The 24002-nt window shown below is 53.5% G+C and overlaps 2 protein-coding genes across 2 annotated transcripts in view; both read left to right on the forward strand.

The window, feature by feature from the left end:
- PADI1 (peptidyl arginine deiminase 1) overlaps nt 1-14035 on the forward strand; it is a 44575-nt gene extending 30540 nt beyond the window's left edge. The window contains exons 11-16 of the mRNA XM_012439741.2: nt 344-495; nt 5160-5304; nt 6451-6544; nt 7519-7598; nt 8463-8588; nt 12035-14035. Of these exons, the coding sequence (XP_012295164.2) occupies nt 344-495; nt 5160-5304; nt 6451-6544; nt 7519-7598; nt 8463-8588; nt 12035-12268 (831 nt within the window). The 3' untranslated portion in view covers nt 12269-14035. The remainder of the gene's footprint in view (nt 1-343; nt 496-5159; nt 5305-6450; nt 6545-7518; nt 7599-8462; nt 8589-12034) is intronic.
- Nucleotides 14036-16466: 2431 nt separating this feature from the next.
- PADI3 (peptidyl arginine deiminase 3) overlaps nt 16467-24002 on the forward strand; it is a 38480-nt gene continuing 30944 nt past the window's right edge. Inside the window, exon 1 of the mRNA XM_021668320.2 lies at nt 16467-16598. Within this exon, the coding sequence (XP_021523995.2) occupies nt 16507-16598 (92 nt within the window). The 5' untranslated portion in view covers nt 16467-16506. The remainder of the gene's footprint in view (nt 16599-24002) is intronic.

Below are 24002 nucleotides of genomic sequence, written 5' to 3' on the forward strand. Positions count from 1 at the left end.
ACTGTCAAAAGACAGTAGATTTTCATGAGCTTTCACTTTAAAATCTTGTCTAATTTCCACTTTGATTTCTTCTTTGATCCCTGGATTCTTTAGGTGTGTATTGCTTAATTTCCAAACATTTGCGGGAATTTCTAGTTATCTTTTGATTATTGATTTGACTTTAACTGCATGGTTCTCGGAGCCCAGGGGGGATTTGTAAACGGTGGTTAGAGGTCGTTTTTCAGGCACCAAGAGCCAGAGATTGGGAGTCCCTCAGCATCTTCCCCCTGCTCCAAGAACTGTCTTGTCCTGGCTTCACTGACCTCTCCTTCTTGGGGTGGGGGTCTCGCTGCTCCTTCCATAGGGTCCTGACTTTGGATACGTGACCCGGGAGATCCCATCTGCTGCTCCCTCCAGCCTTGACTCCTTTGGCAACCTGGACGTCAGCCCGCCTGTCACGGTGGGAGGCATGGAGTACCCCCTGGGCCGGATCCTCATCGGGAGCAGCTTCCCCAAGTGAGGGAGCAGGGAGAGGGGGCATGAGGGGTCGACAGCAGCATCCGCCCTCCTGTGCCCCCATCACAAACACAATTCCCCAGTCTGAGAAGTGGTCTTAACTTCCTGCGTGGAATCCTAGAATCAAAGACTTGGTGACCTAGGATCTCAGATATAAAAGATCACAGAATCTTAGGAAGAAACTCAGACACTTGTGGCCCGCCATCTTTTGGCCTACTTCATTTTATGAGCTTAATGAGTCACCAACATTAAATAGATATATCAGGGGACCTCCCATAAAAGGCCAGGTTTCTGGCTGCTCACGAAAAATTGGAGAAGCTGGGGACGTGAGATACCATCCAGCACAGAGACAGAGGAATAGACTCACTGACTTCTCCCATTAGGAAGTCAGAATAGTGTCTGTCCTAACCATGGCTTAAAAGGGCCCTGAGGTCACGTAGTGCCCAGGGTGGGTGGCTGCAGGTGAGCAAGTGATTGGCCAGCATACCCTGATGACAGAGGTGAGTTGGTGGATCTCACCCTGGACAGAGGCAATGATGCAGGAAATAAAGTATTTAGGTTTTAGCGCTCAAACAGGTGACAGTGTCTGCCAAGTCCTGCTGAATGGATCCACACCCTCCCTGCAGGTAACCAAAGAATAGGGGGTAAAGTGTAGGGTCCTGGCGGGTGCCCCTGCTTCCTCCCTGGAGATGACACCCACTGCAAGCCCTGGAGATTACCTTCCTATTTGTGGGGTTTTTGCATGGCAGGGGTGCCCCCATTTGCGCCCCAAGCCCTGGCTGACCATCTGGTCTCCAGCCCAGAGGAGCTGGGCAGTGTTGAGAAGGTCACAGCCTCACATGGTGAACCTGGTAGCCTCAGGGCTCTGGATCAGGTGAGGCGAGGCTTCCTGGCACCTACGCAGGCACGTAACTGGGTGCCCAGGCTGGATGCCTGGGGCTGAGGCTGGCCAGAGCAAGAGGTATATGCTCACCCTGCTGGTGACTCATGCCCAGACACGATTGTGTGGGCTGTTGTGCCCACACCCTTGTGGGCAGAAGCACCTTGAGGCCTCAGGACAGTTTCTAACTCAGGGAGGGACCCGTGAGGAAGGAGATATCAGGCTTTGGAATCAGATGGACTTGGGTTTGAGTCCTGGCCCTGCCACTTGCCAGTCATATGATTTAGGCTGTGTCCTCTAAACCAGTGTTTACCACAGTGCCTGGCACATAGTAGGTGCTCAATTAATTCATTTTAAAAAAATTTTGTGTGCCAAGCACAGTTAAAAGTACTGGGGATACATCAGTGAACAAAACAGATGCATTTAAACGAGCAAATTATTTTATACTCCGTGCCTCCATTTCCTTATCTTTAAAATGGGCCTGATAAAAATCCCAGTCCCAGTTACAGAATCAGCATTACTGGGGATAAAGAATTTGTGTCCACCACCTCTTGAATGTTTAGGTATTTTTCAGTCGGCCCCAGTAACGGGGCTGTTTCAAAGCAGGTTGGAACTAACTGACCACCTACTACCTACTGTGTGTCACACCCATAGTGCTTTCCCCAGGCTACCTCATTTAATTTCTACAACAACCGTGTGAGGCTGAGACCATCATTATCCCATTTTACAGATAAGGAAGCTGAGCTTAGAAAAGTTAAGTTACGTGCTTTCTTTCAGACGTTCTTTTACCAATTCGGCAAATATTTTTGGAGACTTCCGATATGCCAAGCCCAAGATCCAATGCTGAGGATACAGAAATGGCTGAGAAGCTATCCCTTGAGATTTATAATCTAATAAGGGAGACAGACAAGCAATGGATCAGAGAGGGGATCACATATAATCCTATATGCGGTGTCTCAGAAGGCTTCCTAGGGGCAGCAATGATATTGACGCGTAATGATAAAGGGGAAACAGACTTCAGGCTGGTAATGAAAGAAGCAAAGTAGGCTGGGTGCGGTGGCTGATGCCTATCATGCCAGCACTTTGGGAACCGAGGTGGGTGGATCACCCAAGGCCAGGAGTTTGAGACCAGCCTGGCCAACGCAGTGAAACCTCGTCTCTACTAAAAATACAAAAATTAGCTGGGCGTGGTGGTGCACGCCTGTGATCCCAGCTACTAGGGAGGCTGAGGCAGGAGAATTGCTTGAACCCAGGAGGTGGAGTTGCGTTGAGCCGAGATCACGCCGCTGCACTCCAGCCTGGGTAACAGAGAAAGACTCCATCTAAATAAATAAAGGAAACAAAGTACCGTGGAGTGGACCAGTGTTGCAGACAGAGGGAACCACGTAGGCAGAAGCCTGGAAGCCAGAGAAGGTACAGCTCAAAGGAAGAGCGGAAGGAACTTGGTATGAGTGGCATATAGAAGGGCAGGGATGTAGAACCTCAGGCAGGAGCGGGCTCTGTAGGTCCAGCTGGGGAAAGAGTTGAGATGCCTCACGGGGCGGTTCTGTCCTCCAGGATCCTTGGGACCCAGGCTCAGGGGCAAAGAGCTCAGAGAAGGGGAAGGGGCTCCTTTGTGTTCTCCACGAACTTCACTCCCTTTTGTGTCCCAGGCTTCTGCCCTAGTCTCTACATCACACTGCAACACATGTACGTCCTTACCTGTCTGCTCCCACAGGCCTCATTAGCCAGCGAGCCAAGCCAGGAGCCTTCTCTCAAGGGTGCAGGAGTCTTTTCTGGGAGCTCCCAGGCACAGAACAAGGACCCCAGATGGGAACATGAGGGGTCTCCAGTGTGGACGTGCCCCCATTCCATTGGCTGTTGGATTGAAAACCAGGAATGAGCCCCTTGGTGGACAGACAGGACCTGAGGTTTGAAAAGGGTTAGCTGAGGACCACATGGCAAGTTAGCAGTATGGTCAGAACCCAGGTCTCCTTCTACTTGGGCCCCAAACTAAAATTTAGCACCTCAGGTTGCTGTCCTGTGACCCTGCTTTGGCTTCTGACCTTAGCAATGGACGAAACAACCAAACATTCTAGCAGAGAGAAACAGACGATCAGTGAACAAAACAAATAAGCACATCCTATCATATGTACGAATATAGTATGAATACACAAACAAATGCATATAACTTTACTTTTCTGGGCCTCAATTTCCTCATCTGTAAAATGGGGGCAGTAATAGTCCTAACCCCATAGGGCTGCTATAAGGATTAAATGAGGTTGCTTGGGCAGGGCACGGTGCCGCAGGCCTGTAATCCTAGCACCTTGGGAGGCTGAGGCGGGTGGATCACCTGAAGTCAGGAGTTCGAGACCACCCTGACCAACATGGCAAAACCTCATCTCTACTGAAAAACACAAAAATTAGCTGGGCGTGGTGGCAGGCACCTGTAATCCCAGATACTTGGGAGGCTGAGGCAGGAGAACGGCTTGAACTTGGGAGGCGGAGGTTTCAGTGAGTCAAGATTGTGCCATTACACTCTAGCCTGGGAGACAGAGCAAGACTCCATCTCGAAAAAAGAGATAAATAAATAAATGAGGTCGCTTGGGTAAAGCATGTGTGTGGCACATGTCCATGAGTATTTGTCTCAGCAAGGCTGATGTTGAAACAAAGCCTTGAAGGAAAAGAGGCAGTGAGGCCGGGCACAGTGGTCCTCACTTGTAGGCCCAGTGCTGTGGGAGGCCGAGGTGGGTGGGCTGCTTGAATCCAGGGGTTTAAGACTAGCCTGGGTGACATGGCAAAACCCCATCTCTACAAAAAATACAAAAATTAGCCGTGTGTGGTGGCACACACCTGTAGTCCCTGCTACTCGGGAGGCTGAGGTGAGAGGATTGCTTGAGCATAGGAGGTTGAGGCTACAGCAAACCAGGATTGCAACACTGTTCTCCAGCCTGGGCAACAGAGTGAGACTCTGTCTCAAAAAAAAAAAAAAAAAAAAAAGCAAGCAAGAAAAAAAAGGCATTTAAAGATGTGGCTATTTAGAATATTCCAATATTCCAGGGAGTAGAAACGGCCCAACCAGGCTGGGTGCAGTGGCTCACGCCTGTAATCCCAGCACTTTGGGAGGCCCAGGTAGGCAGATCACGAGGTCAGGAGATCAAGACCATCCTGGCCAACATGGTGAAACTCCGTCTCTACTAATATACAAAAAATTGGTCAGGCATGGTGGCACACGCCTGTAGTCCCAGCTACTTGGGAGGCTGAGGCAGGAGGATTGCTTCAACCTGGTAGGTGGAGGTTACAGTGAGCAGAGATGGCGCCAGTGCACTCCAGCCTGGCGACAGAGCACTCCAGACTCTGTCTCAAAAAATAAAAAATAAAAAAAAGGAACAGCCCGTGTGAAGGCCCTGAGGCAGGAGCAGGCCGGAGATAGCAGAACGGCAGGGAGGCTGGTGGGTCTGGAGCCAGGTGAGCAAGGAGGGGAACAAGGGGGAGTGAGGCCAGAGAGCTTGGCAGAGCGCGCTTCAGATGTAACCAGGGGCTGGTATTTGTAAGTATATGAGGGTCATCAGGAGGATTAAACAAGACACTTAGTGCGAGGACCCTAAGGCTAGCACACAGTAGGTGATCAACAAATGCACAATCCATTCTCTGCTGTCTTGGCTTCTCCAACCTCTGTGCCTCACATTTAAAGTGTTCTTTGAGCAATTCCGCCCCCTGGTGGCAGATCTGACGATGACTCAGAGGCAAGGTCTGATGCCTCCCAGGCACAAGGTGACTGCCCCGCACTCTCCCTCCTGGCCAGGTCCGGCGGGCGGCAGATGGCCAGGGTGGTGCGGAACTTCCTGAAGGCCCAGCAGGTGCAGGCACCCGTGGAGCTCTACTCGGACTGGCTCGCCGTGGGCCACGTGGACGAGTTCCTGACCTTTGTGCCTACTTCTGACCAAAAGGTGTGTTCCCTCCCTCCCCGCCTGAGCCACCTGTGCCCCGGTCTGACCTGACGGGATGAGTCAGGGCAAAGCCATCTGAAACCAGCTCAACCCTGTGTCCTGAGTAAGCTCTGGATCGGGACATCCTTGGGGTCAGGGCACCCTGACACGCTCATCCTCACACTTCCTGGACCCAAATTCCTTAGCCAAGAGCCAGGAATGATATTGATAATAATTGGTAATATTTACTGAGCACCTACTATGTGCCAAATACTCACATTTTAATTTATTTAATCCTCCACAAGCCCATCACGTGGGTGCGATTATTATTGCCCCATTTTACAGGTAAGGAAATGGAGGCTCAGAAGGGCCATTAACCCATCCAAGCTTACCCGGCTTACAGGTGTCAGGATAGGATTTAAATCCGGGTTCTGGGCCTCTACAGTAAGGCTTGCAGAGGTGGCTGGGGAAGGCCTGGTCAGGGAGCCAGCAGCCTGGGAGGGGAGGCCTCCCAGTGACCAGAGGTTACAGCCCAATGTGGCTCTGCTAGGGACAGCTCTGACAGCAAAGGAGGAGACATTTGAATTGTTGTTTTTTTTTTAATTTTAATTTTTTTTTTTTTAGACAGAGTCTTGCTCTGCCACCCAGGCTGGAGTGCAATAGCACTATCTCAGCTCACTGCAACCTCTGCCTGCTAGGTTCAAGCGATTCTCCTGCCTCAGCCTCCTGAGTAGCTGGGATTACAGGTGCCCGCCACCATGCCTGGCTAATATTTTGTATTTTTAGTAGAGATGGGGTTTTGTCAAGTTGGCCAGGCTGGTCTCAAACTCCTGACCTCAGGTGATCCACCCACCTCAGCCTCCCAAAGTACTAGGATTACAGGCGTGAGCCACCGCACTCAGGCCCTGAATTGGGCCTTGAAGGAAGAAATCAGAATGCCCTGGTGGGCAACACGTGAAGGGCCTCCAGGGAGGGAGAAGAGCACAAAGTCCTGGAGGTGGGAACCAGCCTGGAGGTCCGGGAGAGCTGCAGACAGTGCTTTGCGGCTGGTGTGCAGACTGAGTGGGAGGGGGGAGTCCCAAGCACTGTCAGGCCCTCCTGAGTCTGGGGTGTCCTGTGTCTAGGGGGAGCCTGTCCACTGAGCCCTTGTCCCTCCCTCTGTGTCAGGGCTTCCGGCTGCTCCTGGCCAGCCCCAGAGCTTGCCTCAAACTCTTCCAAGAGAAGAAGGAAGAGGGCTACGGGGAGGCGGCCCAGTTTGATGGTGAGTGCCAATGACCCGGCCACCCTGGGGGACCCTGCCCTTTCATCACCAGCCCTGGGTCCAGCCCCTGCTCCTGCAGATCTCTCAGTTGAGCTCAGAGCCTGACACCCACTCTCCCTTTCTTGGGTCCCCATGTATCTGCTGGGTGGGGAAGTACCTGGGCCACGCTCAGGAGAGGAAAGGCACAGAAGCCTGAGCGCCCCGGGTGCCAGTCTATGCCAGGCCTGTTCTTGTTCTCGCTCCCATCTGATCTCTCCTCCCCCTTCCTTATCCCTGTTCACAGGAGTGGAAACTGAGGCTCAGAGAGGAGAATTGGCTTGGCCAGGGCTGTGCAGCCAGGGAGCAGCAGGGCTGGGGGCTTGAGAGAGGAAGGAGGAGAAGCCAGGCTTGGTCAGGGCCCCTCTGCAGAGCTCCCTGCAGGAGCTGAAGACCCTCTAGGGCTTGGCTGGCCCACTTCCCTTCCTTACCACAGCCTCCGTGTTCTCACCTGGGGAACGGAGCATTGGAATGGATGTGGTGTCGCTGTCCGCAAGGATAGCCCTGGATGAAAATCCTGGTCTCACCATTTGCTGGCTGTGGTATCAGGGGTGTGTTCTGAACTTCTCAGTGCCTCAGTTTCCTCTTCTCTGCATTGGAGGTGATAATTAATGCCTCCTATAATTGCTATAGAGATTAATAATAAATTAAGTAGGATGCCCAGAGTGTGGCGGACATTCAATAATGGTAGCTGTGCCATAATTTTTAGGCTCCTAGTCTAGAGTCACTTCCTTAGGGGTTTCTCATGCATCACCAGGTTTCCTTGCAGCCAGGGCCTGGTCCCATCGGGGTTGTTAGTCCCTGGCTTTCTCTATCCTGGCTTCTGACCCTGGCTCTGAGGTAGGAGAGAAATCCTGGCCTGGATTATGTAGCCCCAGGCCCAAGAGGGCCTCCAGGAAGTGCTCCCTGAGCTATGTACTGTCTTTCTCTTCTTGCAGGGTTAGAGTACAAGGCAAAAAGAAGCATTAATGAGATGCTGGCGGACAGACGCCTCCAGAGAGACAGTCTTCATGCACAGGTGAGGGGCAGGACCACTGGGTGCTCTAAGAGGTCCTTTCCCTTCCAGGGAGAAGCAGCCCCAGGAACTGCTGGGGTGGGTGGCGGGGTGGGGAGGTGGGGGATTCGGCTCTGGAGCTCTGATGGTCCTGGGGGCTGCTGGGGCCTGTGGGTAGGATAGAGCCTCTGCCTTCAGAAACCCACAGTCTAATGGAAGAGACAGAGCCATGCCCTCAGGGAGCTCCCAGCCTAGTGAGGGAGACCTGGCCCTGCTCTGGGGCAATGACCTATTTCCACGGAAGCAAATCTGAGTTCTCATCTGAGAAGTTTGGTGAAGTGAGAGAGATGTGGTGGGGACATAGGACCTTGTGGGGCCCAGAGGTGGGGTAGGGAAGAGTCAGGGGGACTCTGTGAGAACAGTCGAAACAAGAGGTCAGGAAAGGCAGGGCTTGCCCTAAGGATAGAAAGTGCCTGCCCCATGCAGGGTGAAGGGGTTAGCACAGAGTCGGTGCTTTGTAAATGGGAGGAGGCCCCTTAACCCTCCCCAGCGGTGCCCACACTTTCTCCTAAACTGCTGAGAAGGGACAGGAGCATCAGCCACACTGTGGCTGTGTCAGTGTGTTGTACTGACAAGGACGTTTGCAACCAGAAACTGCCTGGGTTTGAACCCCGGCTCTGCCACTTCCTAGCCTTGTACATTTGGGCAGGTTGCCTAAACCTCAGTTTCCCCTGGATAGCAATGGCTTCTATTGCAGAAAGCTTTTGTGAGGCTTGAAGGAGCTAGCAGGCCCAGAGGGCTTTACACAATAGGCCCGGCGCACAGTAGGTGCTTGGCCAGCGTTTTGTTCTTCCTGGTCCCGGGCTGCCCAGCTGCCTCCTTCCCCAGAGATGCATTGACTGGAACCGTGACGTGCTGAAGCGGGAGCTGGGCCTGGTGGAGAGTGACATCGTGGACATTCCTCAGCTCTTCTTCCTGAACGGCTCATATGCAGAAGCCTTCTTCCCAGACATGGTGAGAGCCCTAGGCAGGGTCCTCCTGGGGGGTGTCTGCTGGGGTCTGAGAAGAAGCTGTTCCTGGCCTGGGGCAGGTGGGTACAGAGGCTGGAGGGCTCTGCGGACCTCTCCAGGGTCTGTTTTTGTGCATATAGAGAACATTTCCATCAGTGGCTCTCAACCAGGGCAATTTTGCCCCCAGGGGATTTTTATTGCCACAGTGAGGTGGGTGCCCCGGCATCTGGTGGGTGGAAGACAGGGATTTCACTAAACATCCTACAGGGCATAGGATGTCCCGCCACAAAGTACTTTTTTTCCTCTCGCCCAAATGGGAAAAGAAAGCGTGGTTTGCTTCCAAATGTTTCAGGCTTCTGTCTCTGGATCTCAGCTGCCTGTTGTATTCCCCACCACGGCCCCTCACCTGCTGCTCCCCAGTGGGGGTCCTGTGTCAGGCAGGCGGGGCAGGCGGGGCGGGCGGTGGCCTCACTGACTCTCATTAACCGGGCAGCTGACAAGGAGATGAGCAGATGTGATCTCACCTGGGAGGGGCCTGAGCGATGCTATCAGGGCAGGCCTGGCCCAAGTGCCCATTAACCTCTTGGGAAAAGATGTTGGGGTGTTGGCGGCTGGGGAGCATAGTCCCCCGGGACGAGGATAGACTTTCTTTCTTCAGATTGCAGTCTTTATCTTGGAGCCCTCTCATGGGACAAGCTGAGGGTTGGAAGTGCATGTTGGGATCCGGATGCAGGTTGCAGGAGGTCGGGAGGACCCGTGTGCGTTCCTGATCCTCAAGGTGGGATTCTAGCCTCTAGGTCCTGGCAGAGACCCCCAGGCAGGATTTCTCGACTCTGTAGCTCTGTTGCCATTTTAGGCTGAATAAGCCTTTGTTGTAGATGCTGGGCTGTGCCTCGCAGGATGTCTAATGGCCTCCCTGGTCTATACCCACTAGATGCCAATAGCACCCACCTAGTTGTGACAACCAAAAATGTCCTCGTGGACAAAATCGGCCCTGATTGAGAACCGCTGCTTGAAGGTAGTGCTGTCTGTTAGAACATTCTGTGATGATGAAAATGTTCTACATCTGCACAACCAGTAGCCACTCAGCTACGCGTGGCTTCGGGTCACTTGAAATGTGGCTAGTGTCGGTGAAGAAGAGAAATTGTAACTTTATGACTGGGCGCGGTGGTTCACGCCTGTAATCCCAACACGTTGGGAGGCTGAGGCGGGTGGATCATGAGGTCAAGAGGTTGAGACCATCCTGGCTGACATGGTGAAATCCCGTCTCTACTAAAAATTCAAAAATTAGCTGGGTGTGGTGGCGCATGCATGTAGTCTCAGATACTTGGGAGGCTGAGGCAGGAGAATTGGTTGAACCCGGGAGGTGGAGGTTGCAGTGAGCCGAGATGGCGCCACTGCACTCCAGCCTGGTGACAGAACAAAACTCCGTCTCAAAAAAAAAAAAAAAATCGTAACTTTATGCAAGTTTAATTTTAATTTAAACAACCACATGTGTCCGGTGGCTACTGTGGTGGATGGCAAAGCGCTAAGGGGCTGTTAGGCTCTGGTTCTGGCTGAGGGACAGGGGAGGGCCTAGGCTGGAGCCCACGACCCCTTGGTCAGCCATTCTCGGGCTGTGGCCTGGCCTCTGTCTGCTGGAAGCCCCCTGCCTGTTGGTCACCCTGTGGGGATTCCCTAGCTTCAGTTCTGGCTCCGTAGAAGGATCCCAGCTTGTCTTCACTGGAGGGTCCCATAGGAAACACTCAGTTAACCCCCTTGGTTTGTCAGGTGGAGCAACTGAGGCTTAGAAGGAGAGTGGGTCATTTGTCTGAGGTCACACAGTGAGCAAGTGGCGGAGTTGGGACCAGCCCCCAATCCCATGACTCTTCACTCAGGAGGAAGCAGAGGCCTGGCTGGCCCTGGTCCTGGCTCCTTGCTCCTCTTTCTGCCCTTTGCCCCCTGCATGCCTAACCTCACTCGCCCCAGCATGTTCTGGTCCCTTAGTGGGCAAAGAGGTAGTTTAGGGCCAAGGTCAGGGGACTGACCTCACGGGACCCTCCAGCATTGTGTTGGTCCTGGCCATGGATGAGGGTGGGGCAGACTTGAGGGCGGTGGGCAGAGCACGGAGAGTTTGAGGGCAGAATCCAGGACAGCCCCACCTCCCACCCAAAATAGCCCAGAACTGCCCTCTAGAGAGCATACCCAGAGTTCCCTTTGAACACTAAGGGTCGCCCCTTATGACCTCTTGCCATTAACCTGAGCTGAGACTTCCTCTAAGAAACCCCTATACCGTTGCATGGGGGAGACTTCTCATCCCCAGGATTAGGGCCCCAAGCCAGGTCCACAACCAAGGGAAGCAGAGGTGCCCCCAGAGATAAACTCAAGTGTCCCCACAGGCTTTCAGCCCCTTGCCTCAACTCCTCAGTCCCGCAGGGGGCCACAGCACCACATTCTGGCAAGATACAGAGCGTGGGTTTTGGCATCAGTCAGATCCAAGTCCAAAGGTCAGTCTCACCATTCTCCGGCTGTGTATGGACTTGAGGATGTGACTTAACCTGTCCGAGCCACAGCTTCAGAGCGAGGCTGTGAGATTTAGTGATGATACATCTGGCACATAGAAGATGCTGAATAAACCGTAACAATGATCAGGGCTGCCAAAGACAGTTGAGCAAGCTGTGCACTGCAAAAGCACACCACACTTTGGAAGACATTCAGACCATAGGCCTTGTAGGCGTGTATATTCGTTGTACAAGTTTCTGGCAGATGGCACGAACATCTCCTGTTCTCACGAAGTTGCTATACTATGACAATTTTCTCATAGATGGAAGAAAGTGTTGGAGAAGTGGTTCCTCTTTTTTAATGTACAAAGTTCCTGGTAGCCCTGGCTGTTATTCAACCTCATTTTCAATCCTGAATCTTTTTGTCCTCTGCATTCATAGACCCTAGCTCTTGAGCAAGCCCCGGTCCTAGAGCCCATTCTGGGCTTGGGTATGGTCAACCCATTCCCCAGAATGGCCTGTCCCATTCTGGCAAGGATGTGCAGCTTGGTGCCCGACCCACAGTGAGCACCCAGGAACTGTACTGGCAAGTCTGCCCTTTGTACTGGGTTAGGGTTAGGGTTAGGGTTAGGGTTAGGGATTAGGGTTAGGATTAGGGGTTAGGATTAGGGGTTAGGGGTTAGGGTTAGGATTAGGGGTCCTGGCAAGGATGGAACAGGCCCTGGGGACTGGGGTTAGGGTTAGGGTTAGGGGTTCTGGTAAGGGTAGGACAGGCCCTGGGGAATGGGTTAGGATTAGAGGTTCTGGGAAGGGTGGGAGAGGTCTTGGGGAATGGGTTAGGATTAGGGGTTCTGGGAAGGGTGGGACAGGTTCTTGGGAATGGGTTGGCCATAGCCAGAGCCCAGAAGGGGCCCCGGCTGTACAGCAGTCACAGCCAGGCAGCCTTCCTCTTGCCTATTCTCTCTTGCAGGTTAACATGGTGGTCTTAGGCAAGTACCTGGGCATCCCCAAGCCCTACGGGCCCATCATCGACGGCCACTGCTGCCTGGAGGAGAGGGTGCGGTCCCTGCTGGAGCCGCTGGGCCTGCGCTGCATCTTCATCGACGACTACTTGTCCTACCACGAGCTGCTTGGGGAGATCCACTGTGGCACCAACGTGCGCAGGAAGCCCTTTCCCTTCAAGTGGTGGAACATGGTGCCCTGAGCCCGCCCACACTCTCCATCCTCTCTGCCCTCTTGCTGGGTGACCCCGCCAGGGTGAGGGCAAGGAACAACCACCTGGCTTCCATTCTCTTGGGGGAGCCTTGGCACTTTGCAAACATCCTGGCCACCATGGGCACCAGGACACGGGGATGGGTACCACTCACCCATGCCTCTGGAGTGGCCCACCGAACCCGAGAAGCACCTCTTCCCCACCCACAGCCTCCAGAGGCTCTGGATCGACAATGTGAGTGTGTTGGAGAACGCTGTGGGTGGCCTGGGCAGATGGGCCCCACTTCGGATTGCTCCCCCTCCGTTCTGAAGCCTCCCTGGGGAACAAGGATAACGACTTTGTGTCTGCGCCAGGAATGGGGCCTGGACGACCTGGGGTCTGGTGTGCCAGGCACCAGTCTGCCTCTGCTCTTGGAAGACTAGGAAAGGAGGTTAGAAACATCCTCTTCCCCTCCAGCTTTCTTCTCCCAAAAGGGACCCAAGACTGTGACACTTACCTCCACCCTCATCCAGCACCCTTCAGCTGTGTGTGGAAAATAAGGACGGAAAAACCCTGTGTCCAAGGGCTGATTTTAAAAAGAAAAAAAAAAAGACAACAAAATTTTAATAACTGACTCCGACCTCAGAAGAGTGCTTGTTACCTTTCTGGAAAGCCTTTAATTACCAGAGCAGGCTTTTCCCAGCTCAGAAATGCTGAGAGGTCAACGTGAGGCCGGAGGATACACAAAGGAAGACGGGGCAGGAGGGAACGAGGTCGGGATGGCAGAGAAGGCAGAGTGTGTGATGATGGATCTTGGGCCCAGAGGTGTCCATGGCCTGGGGTTCCTGGGCTGGGATTTTGGACTCTGGATTTGAAGGGAGCTGGCACTTCCAGATGTAGCAGGGGTGGGGTCCCAGATGTTAGAAGAGGGTGTGTGTGTGTGTGTTGGGGAAATTGGGTTATCTCTGAAGGTGGAGTTTAATTTCCTTTAATGGCCTTTAATGATTCCCTGTTGTTCTGCAGGCAGTGGGAGGGGAAGGCTGGTCCGGTCTCTCTCAGCAACCCAGGGACCCTGCACGTAGCTTGGGTTTCACCCCCTGAATAAACCGCTGTGGCAGCCCTGCGTCCCCTCCCACAGTAGGGAAGACAGCTGCCACTGGAGGTTAATAGCCCTGGGTGAGGTCACTGAGACATGCACAGGCAAGCTGGCTCAGCTGGGCTGCAGGGCCCAGGCAGGAGGAAGCCAGCCTATCCTCTTCCCCCGATGCCAGTGAGGCCAGTGTAGGGCAGTTGGCCCTAGGGCCTCTGCCCATCTAGGTTTTTGGTGGCCCCTCGTGAGACCTCACACTGAGCCAACTACTGTCACTCTTTTCATCAACAAAAGCTAGCCTGGAACTGCTGTGGTTAAAGTGGGTGAGCAGGAATCTGAAAATCCCCTTCTGGAAGGTTCTATAGAACCCCATTTGCAAGCTCCTGCTTCAGCCTGAGCACCCTCTGCTCAGGCTCATACCCCCGCCTGCGCTGAGTCAAGAAGGAGGAGGAGGCTCTGCAGGGGCCGAGGGTGTGAGCTGGGGCTGGGATTCCCCCGAGAAAGAGCTAAAGGTAGGACGGGAGTGGGCATTGCAGAGATGGGGCTGGGGGTCGGGGCCACGCTGAGCGTGGGAAGCCCTGGAGTTGCTGCTGGGCCACCGAGGGGCCCTGGTGTTGGCTCTGAGAATGTTCTGGGTGACCAGTCACCTCCATTCTGATCAATAAAACCGTCGACATGCATTTCTTACAGGGCTGTCTCCTGGTCTGTTTGTTGGGTTGGGGAAGAGGGGAGGGAAATGGAAAAGCCTGCTTCCAATTCCACCCACCATCCTCCAGCTGCGTGGCTCGATGTCTGCTGTCACAGGCAGCCCGTGTTCAGCTGGGAGACCCCGCAGTGCCAAGCAGGCTGATTCAGCAGCACGACTGGCACATGCCTCTTGCCCTGGGGCTGATGGCCCTGCTGAGATGGAGATCAGATCAGGGGAGGGATGGATCCTGCCTCTTCCTCTCTCCTCTCTTCCTTCGGCATCTCCTCCATCTCTCAGGGAGAACAGGTCAGGGGAGGCAGACTGGGCCCTACTAACATAGGTGGGAGTTCCCCAGCGGGGCTGGTTCCCAGGGCCACAGGCCACAGTGATTCTCCTTCTGTTTTGTTTTGAGACAGAGTCTTGCTCTGTCACTCAGGCTGGAATGCAGTGGTACAATCACAGCTCACTACAGCGTTGAATTCTTGTGCTCAAGCGATCCTCCCACCTCAGCCTCCTGAGTAGCTAGGACTACAGGCACAGGCCCCAATGCCCAGCTAATTGCTAATTTATTTTTTGTAGAGGTGGGGTTTTGCTATGTTACCCAGGTTGGTCTCAAACTCCTGGGCTCAAGTGATCCTCCCATCTTGGCCTCCCAAAGTGCTGAGATTACAGGTGTGAGCTACTGTGCCTGGCCCAGTTCCTTTCCATTTTTGCCTCTGAAGCTTCTAAGTTACCCAGCTTCGGTGGTGGGATTTTGGATGTCTGAAAATATCACCCTTTCATCCTACACATTTGCTGCTGCCTCAAATTACACCTTTTGATGCTCACTCACTTTATTTTAGCTTTTGTTGTGGACTAAGAGTGCAAAAAGTTGCTGCCTATTAGTCATTGACACTTCAGTCCAAATTAGTCACAGATCTGTTTCTAAAAGCTGGCATTACCTGGGGAGAAGTGAAGTCATGAGTCTCCTTCCAAAGGCACATACAGTTCTCTGAGAAGGAGGTAGGTAGTGGGCCAGCACCCCAAGGAAAGCCCCCACTTTCTGCATCTATTCCCCATCTGTGCTCACAAGAAGGCTAGGGAGACTGAGGCTTCCTCCTGAGCGTGAACTCTTACCCAGGGCTGAGTCAGCCATCAAGCCATTTCACAGCTGAAAAAAGTGAAGCTGTCACTTGACCCAGCAGCCCAGCAGCTCTCCTTGGAAAGAAAGTCCTTCCCAGAAACTGGGACATGGGAATGACAATCTTAGGGTCCTGTTGAGGTCCTTGAACTGGTGCAGATGGCCCAGCTGGGGATGCTGGGGAGCGCATCCTGGTCCCCATCCTGCCTCAGGCTGTCAGCCCTGCCAGGGAGAAGGGAGGAAACCTCTATTCAGCACCTCCCGAGCCTCCGCCAGGCAGGGCGCGTCTTCGCTATTATTACCGCCAGAGTCCGTGATTAGCTGCATTTTCTACAGATGAGGAAACTGAGGCTTCAAGAGAGGGCACACTGACACCCAAGGGCCTATTTTGGGTGCACGATGGAGCCTGCATCGATCCCAGGACTCCTCTCCCCAGAGCCCTTATTCGGCTCTTCCAGGAGCCTGAATGCCCCTCTGACTTCAGTTTCCACACCTGACAACCGAGCCTTCCTACTCTGACATGCCAAGCTCCCCTCTCCCGCTGGAGAGAGTTCTCGTCCTCACCATTTACCCCTTTTAGAGGTTTTTGGGACCTAATAACAACAGTAGTAATACAAACTCCATACCAGAGATCTACCAAGGTTGGCCCGTTGAGGCCTCGCTGCAACCATTTTTCAGATGAGAAAAGTGAGGCACGAACAATTAAGAAACTTGCCCAAGGTCACCCATCCAGGAAGTGACTGAGGCAGGGCTGAGACCCAGACCTACCTCTAAAATCCATGCTCAAAAAAAAAAAAAAAAAAAAAAAAAAAAAAAGGGCTGGTGTTTCTCGAAGGGCACCAAAATGCTTGGGGTCCTTATAAAAAAAAATCCAGAGACCAGGCTGCACCCTTAACTTGCTGCATCAGACTGGACAACAGACCTGGGAATCCGCATTTTCACCAGCTTCCCCAGCAGAGTAAGGAAGCTCCCCATTAAACCATATTGTCTCAGAAAATGGAAGTGACGGGGCAAGAAGCATCCAAGATCAATATCATATATATCTGAACCCCCTCAACAGCACCTGCCCCCAGCAGTTCCTGGTCCCTAGCCAGGTACCTGTGGGGACTTGCTTCCCAAGAAACCAACTCCCGGAGTGCTGGGGTCGGGACAACAGGTTCATATGCAAATATTGGGTCCCTTCCAGTCAATCCTGAGCTCTCAGTTCTGGGAGGGGGCGGGGCTTTCATGACTGGAGCCAATGAATTGGCACCCTGGGCTGGAGGGGTGGGGCTAGGGGCTTTTAAACCTCATCCCAAGGGGCCTCAGAGGCAGCGTTGGGGTTGGCGGCCACAGCTAAGTCCGAGACCAGCATGCCGCTGCAGAGAATCGTGCGTGTGTGCCTGGAGCATCCCACCAGCGTGGTGTGTGTGGCTGGCGTGGAGACCCTCGTGGACATTTATGGGTAAGAGTCAGAGGCCTAGTGGTTTGCAGGCCCTTGGTGCTGATGGCCTTGGACCTTCCTCCCTGCAGGCTGGGCAAGGCTTCTTCAGGGGCCACTCCCCAGGCTTGGCCTTGGAACAGCAGCCAATCAGGGAAGCTTGGGTCCTCCTCTTGGTCAGCTGGGTTTCCTGAAGACCCCAGCCAGGGAATTTGAAGTTTGGGAGGCTGAACGGGGTAGGAGAGGCTTCAGTGGCTGAGCTCCAGACCAGGGGCGTGGAGGGGGCTGGTGCCACGAAGAGATGGCACTTTTCTATGTCCAAGGGATCCTGCAGGTTGGGCTGAGGATCTCTCTGGGGCACACAAGAATAGAAACGGTAGATATCCCCAGCCCCCTCCTGAGCCTATAAGCCCATAAACAGAGTGTGAATCATTTAAAAAAAAATAATTGAATACATAGCACTTACTGTGTGCCAGGCAGTATTCTAAGAGCTTCGCAAGTCTCTTGAGTTAACTTCAAACTGTAATCTTGAATTTAACCCTTACAACAACCCTGTGAGCTAGGTTTACTATCAGCATTATCTCATCAGACAAATGAGAAACGGAGGCAGAGAGGGCAAGCCATTTGCTCAAGTCACACAGTTACTAAGTGGCGAGCCAGGGTTTAAACCCACTTGTGGTCTCACTCAAGAGTCTTACACTTTTAGCTGCTCTGATACTTGGAAAATAGAGATGTCTGACCTGGTTTCCTCCAGACATTCAGTGCCCATACATCATGCCTCTGCTGTGTGCCAGATCATGCCTTTAAGGCCCATGGTGGAGGGAGGCGAGGCCCTGTCTTCTCTCTCTTAGGAAGAAAAAAAGGGTTAGGTAGGGTTTTAGGAGCTGGGCTCTGGGGACCACCAGGTGGCTTTTGGGGGAGGCTCCAGGGTCCCAGGTCCGAGGTAATCAGGATGCTGGGAGGGGAGGGTGCCGTGGGCAGCTCTCACCTCTCAAGTCTCCCAGCCTCTCTTCGGGCCAGGTTCCTCAACCTCGGCACTACTGACACGGTACCTCCTTGTCATGGGCCGCTCTGTGCACTATAGGATGGAGAGCAGCATTCTGGGCCTCTCTTTCCTGGGTGCCAGCAGCACATTCCCCAGTGGTAACAACCAAAAATGTCCCCAGACATTGCCAAATGTGCCCTGGTCTGGGGAGCAAAATATCCCACCCATTGAGAACTAGTCTCCGAGACTAAGACTCTAAAACTCGGGGTGAACTTAGTCGGGAGCAGCGATGGGGCTGATCCAGGGCATTGGATGAGAGGGGGTGAGGAGCTGGTCACAGGAGGGAACCAAGTCTGGAGCAGAGCCAGCCCAGCTAGGCACCGGGACCTAAAGCCTGGCATTGGGTGGGTGGGCAGTGAGGAGGAGAAAGGGGATTCGGTGGTTCTTGAAGGAAGGTGCAGCCACGGAGGCTGAACCCCCAGGATGATGAGGAAGGAGGGGTATCTGCCACTTGGCACCACTGCCTGCCTGCCATGGGGTAACTGGGCTGCATGCCATAGTGTGACTCACCTGCCCCTGCTGCCTCGTGCCCGTTGGGCAGATGTGTCTCTCTCTGGTTTGACCTGCCCCGGGAAGCCTGGGGCTGGCGCCTCCCCCGCAAAGCTTCCTTAGAAGATAGAGGATGGATTGGGGCAATGAGAGCAAAGGTACAGCTTCCTGGGGTTACCTGGGCAACACTGGAGGTTTGCAGAGAAGGCCATGGGTGGGACAGCCACAGGGTGGGGGACGCAAGCTCTGATATCTTCAAATGAGGGATTCTTGGGCCCTGATGGCCAAACGCCCCAGGGGTGGGGGTGGAGAGCTCCTCGTTCGTTCATTCACACATTCTTCAAGTGTTCTTTTGGGTCTAGTGTGTGCACCAGTTGGAGCCTTGGAGGATGAGTGCAGGCTCTGGGGATACACACAGGGATGCACAAGCAGCCCCTCCCTTCGGAGAAGCCAGCGAGGCTGGACAACCTTCTTGCAGGGATGCTGCAGAAAGAACTCCTTGTGGGAAGGCCGGCAGGACCGAGTTAGCTCTGAGGTTCCTCCTGGCTTGGAGATGCTGTGACATAACAATCCCGGGTGCTCAGCCTATGAGCCAACAAGAGAAAGGGCAGTAGGTATGGTGGCTCAGTCCTGGCTCTGTGACGTCCCAGCTCTCTGGCCATGGGAAAGTCCTTTAAATTCTCTGAGTCTCTGTTTCCTCACCTGTCGCCTGGGGATGATAATAATATCAGCAATGACATTTAATGCCACTCCCCAGCAGTGCCTGTCCTAAGCACTTTCCATATGTTAACTAATTCTCACAAAATTCTAAAGTGGGCACTGTCATCATCATCATTTTATAGATGAGAAAACAGAGGCACAGAGAGGTTAAACAACTTGCCCAAGGTCACACAGCCTGTGAGTGGCAGAGCCCAGATGCACCCAATTTGGCCTTACTTCAAAGGGCAGTTGGGGGATTGAATGATATGGTGTGTGCAAAGCATGTAACTAATACTGATTCGTGGTGAACATTCAGTTATGGTAACTGTCACCATTATCATCATCATTAGTGTAAGGGTTTGTCCTGGGCATGTGGGCAGCCTTAAGCATCCCCAAACCTGCCATATGCAAGATGTTTGGGGAACAGCCTCTGGACTGTATTGGGAGAAGGAACTGAGAAAAGAGAAATGAGCATAGCTGAGTCAGGGTAGGCTTCCTGGAGGAGGGGCACCAATCAGAGCCTTGAAGGATGAGCACAAGCAAGTCTGTTGGGCCTCTCCATCTGTGGCAGTGGATTCAACTTTATCTTCTTGACTTTCAGGAGTTGGAGATGACCCAAGTGTGGTATGGGGGCTTTTCTTTCCTGAGCAGTGAGTCTTAGGATGGGGAAAGGGAAGGAAGGGTACCCTGGTGCCTTGAGCCATGTACTGGGCGTCTGGTGACTCGTTAACTCCTCCCTGCAACTGGAGGCAGGCTCAGATGGATGGTGGCCTGACAAGCGCTATCCCACGGGGCTGTGGGACTTGAACCCAGATCCCATCAAGTTCCACCGCCCAGGTTTGCTTGGTTCCACACAGCTCTTTCTCGAGGCTCAAGCATCAGCGCAAACCTTAGCACAAAATCTTAGTGCAGGAAGAAAGCTGGTTTCTTTTTTCTTTCTTTCTTTCTTTCTTTTTTTTTGGAGACAGGGTCTCACTCTGTCGCCCAGGCTGGAGCACAGTGGTGCAATCTTGGCTCACTGCAGCCTGGACCTCCCCAGGCTCAAGTGATCCTCCCACTTCAGCCTCCCGAGTGACTGGGACTACAGGTATGCACCACCATGCCCGACTAACTTTTGTATTTTGTGTAGAGATAGAGTTTTGCCCATGTTGGCCGGGCTCGAACTCCTAGGCTCAAGTGATCTGCCTGCCTCAGCCTCCCAAAGTGTTGGTATTACAGGCGAGAAACACTGCATCTGGCTCGGTTTTCTTCTTCTTTTTATTTTTGAAAAGGAGTTTCGCTCTTGTTGCCTAGGCTAGAGTGCAATAGTGCGATCTTGGCTCTCCATAACCTCTGGTTCCTGGGTTCAAGCGATTCTCCTGCTTCAGCCTCCTGAGTAGCTGGGATTACAGGCATGCACCACCATTCCCGACTAATTTTTTTTTTATTGTATTTTTAGTAGAGACGAGGTTTCTCCATGTTGATCAGGCTGGTCTTGAACTCCCGACCTCAGGTGATCTGCCTGCCTCAGCCTCCCAAAGTGCTGGGATTACAGGTGTGAACCACTGTGCCCAGCCAGTTTCATTCTTAACAAGCAAAATCAAAATCCCAGGATGACCTCTGGTGGGGAGGGCCACCCCCAGGGCCTCCATCATTGGCCCAATGGTGAGAAAAGACTGGACCCATTCCTACTGGGCCTTCCTGTAACATGTGGAAATGCTTCCTGGAGTCTGTTGGGTTGTGGCTGCTCATGTGGCTGAGGGCCCGTGAAGGGTCACCTTTGGGATTCGTCACAGGTGGGCTTGGAGAGCAGTCCCCAGGCTGGTTCGGTGAGACATCTCTGGGGTCTTACTCACCACTTCATTTTTTAGTTGGGGAAACTGAGGCCCGGAGTGTGAAGTGACTTGCTCAGGGTTACATAGAAAGTTAGGGACAGAGCTAAAACAAGAAACCAGATCTTTCGATTCAAACGGAGGATCTCTGACTATTGGTGAAGGAGAAACTGAATCACATACGTGCTGAGACTAGCCTGGATTGGGGGTCCTGGTGCGGCTTGTGGCGCCTTTGTGTTGGCAGACTTGGCTCTGAGGGCCCCAGAGCTCCAGGTATTCCCAGATCCATGGCTGTGTAGGCCCCACAGTCAGAAGACCCCGGAAGGGTCAGGTCCCATCTACATGGTTGCAGAGGGGCAGGACACACACAGCAGCCTGGAGGGCAGCAGAGTCTGTTCTGACGGCAACCCAGACACCTCTAAGAGGGCGCAACCTTGACCTGAGGGGGTCCGCAGCTCCCGCACCTCAGAATGACCTCAAGTAGCAGCACGTGAAAAAGACAGGAGGCAGGGAAGCCACCACTAAGGTACCCCGCGCAGGGTTCCGTGGGTGGCTTCCTATAGTGAGGCCCCTCTTTCCATTACCAGGTGTCTTCTAAGGGACCACACCTGGCGATGAGCCATCCGTCTCCTCTTTTCTCCAGCTCAGAGGCTTTCAACCCTGGCAGATGGTTTCAATCACCTGGGGACCCATAAAATAACTGATGCCCAGGCCCCACCTTGGGAAACCTGATTCAACTCATCTGTTAAGGGCCCCAGCACCCTAGGTTTTTCAGGATCCGCTGGGGATGGATGTGCAGCTGGCGCTGCGAGCCGCTGCCGTCGTTGGGAGGACAAACAGCTCATGTCACCCCTTTCTCGGCAGAGGCTGCCTCATGGAGCCAGGCCATTGCTGCTGTGATTACTACATGATGACTACTATTTCATCTTGAGCAACTTTCTGCTTACCCCTGGGCCTCAGTTTCCCCATATGGACCCTGAAGGGGTTGGCATAGAATAGCAGGTATCAAGTTCCAGGCATGGAGGCCTCTGAGTCCCCTCCCTGATTTGACAAAGGAGCTTCCACTCTGTCAACATTGGATTTTGTTTGATGCAGGCGCTCTGAACTGCCTGTGCAGAGAGCTGGGTCCTGGCGGGCTGGTGCATTTCTACTCTAAAATATGGGGATTTGGGAAAAGGGTGTACGTGGCTGCCACTTTCCAGGGGTGGGGTGGGGCAGGGCCACCCAGGATTACGGTGGGACTGTGGTTTTCTGAACCCGGTTCTATTGATGAGGATGGCAGGGTCTGGGATCCTCGCTGACTGGGGGAGGGGCAGCCGGAAGTGCCACCCAGAATCCCAGCTGCCTGGGTCTTGGTCTCCTCTGCCCCCGCAGTCCAGCTTGGTGGGGACCTTGTTGGTCATCTCGTCAACCTTTCTGTGTTCAGACATGGGGACCTTTCCCATCAGTTTCTCAGCTCCTAAAATGTCTGGTTTTGTTCTCCCAGAAGTCCAGGCCCTGAGTCCATGGAGGGAGAGGGTGGGTTTGGGTTTGCAGGGGAGTGGGGACAGAGCTGGCTGTGAGTCCTGGCTCTGTCACTTACTAGCTGTGTGACTTTGGGCAAATCACCTGCTGTCTCCGAAGCTCAGTATTCTCATCTGTAAAGTGGGGGTAACAGCACACATGTCCTATGGCTGTGGGGGATACCTTCATCACCAATGTCCCATCCTCCTTCTCACCATTGAAGGGGTGATACGAGAGCACAGAGGAAGACCCAACTTGGTTCCCATGACGGGGAGGGCTCACACTGAGTCAACTCTACACTCACTGGGGGGACCAGGCCCCAGCATTTCTGAGACAACCCTCTAAGCTGCGATTCTCAGATGCCAGCGAGCATCAGAATGGCTTGAAATGCCTGTTCCAGGGTCCTACCTGTAGCACTTCTAAGAATCTGCATTTTCAGCAAGGTGGGTCTGAGGCTGGCCACTTTTAGGGAGGCCACCTGTTCCTGTTTGCCTGGGACCCTGCAGGCTTTAGCTTAGCAAATTCTATATCAGGAACAGCCTTAGTATCAGCAAACAGATGCTGTTGGCCACCCTACCACGTTTTGCCCCCGAGTCACCGTCTTAGGCTGGCTGTGCCATGGGAGCAGTTGAGTTCTTGGGCTGGCCGGGAGGGTGTGGGGCTGGGAGAGCCCTGGACAGGGCTGTACATGGACAGCCTCAGCAGAGGAGGGTCCAAGGCCCTGAGCCCAGGGCTGGACCAGGAGCACTGCCTAGAGCAGCCCAGAAGCCGGCATGTGACAACTCAGTCGTGCTGGCAGCTCGGGTGGCCTGATCAGAGGAAGAACTTTGTCCAAGTGAGGCTCCAAGTTCTTCCCCTGTTCTCTAGGAAATGGGAAACTAGATCCTCCCGTACCTGACGCAGGATCTCCTCCCAGCAGCCACCCCTTTTGTTTTTGCAACACAGCTTTCTTGACAGGCACGAGCACTGGACTAGGAGTCAGCAGCCGTACCTTCTAGTCACTTCTCTTCTGGGTCTCAGTTTCCCCAGCAGTGAAATGAGGGCATAACATTTGCTCATCCTGAGAGCTTTACCCACACTAGTTCCTTTAATCTCTTCATCCCCACCAGGTAGATGTAGATGTTGCCGCTGAGGGAGGCAGTCACTCAGTCAAAGTCACACACCTAGTGAGCGGTGGGACTGGGATTTGAACCCAGCTGCCTGGCCCCAGAGACCACAGGCTCAAGTACCTCGCCACGGCTCTAACACGTTGCCCCTCCTGATCAAGAACCATCGCTGGCTCCCCATGACACAGGGATGAAATGAAAACAAGCCTGTTACAGCCTGCATCTAAACTGGACCTCCGAAGGCTCCATGCTGAAACCTTCACCTATGTCTCCTCTTCCCCCGGAACCTGCCCCAGCCGCCCAGCGCACTCTCTCGCCCTGCCTCCATCCACCTGTTTCCTGCATTCTCATTTACTTTATTTAATGACCCCTTTCCTGCCCTCGGCCAATGGTGTTCCAAGCCTTTCCTATCTATCATCGCACTTGAGTTTCATGATTGCCCATGAGGTTGGCCAAGTAGGTGTCATTATCCCACTTTATAGGTGAGGTTAATGTGCCCAGAGAGACTAAGTGATTTAGTCAAGCTCAGCTGGCTGATGTGTGACCCAGCCTGGTCTAGAAACTAATTCTTGACTCTGGTCCCAGCACCACCTGAGCCCTAGGCTTCTGTGGCCCCTCCCTTCCCCAACCTCAGATGTAGCTTGTTCACCTTCAGACCATGGCCCTGGGGACCCTCCTGGGCGGAGGTGCTTCAGTCTTCATTGGGAATCCCCCAGCATCTCACAGAGAGCCTGGCAAACAGAGGTGGGTGCAGGAGCGCCGGGCTGAGATACCC

Source organism: Aotus nancymaae, unplaced genomic scaffold, assembly GCF_030222135.1.
Source record: "Aotus nancymaae isolate 86718 unplaced genomic scaffold, 86718_ANA_hifiasm-v0.15.2.pri h1tg000053l, whole genome shotgun sequence".
NCBI lineage: Eukaryota > Metazoa > Chordata > Mammalia > Primates > Aotidae > Aotus > Aotus nancymaae.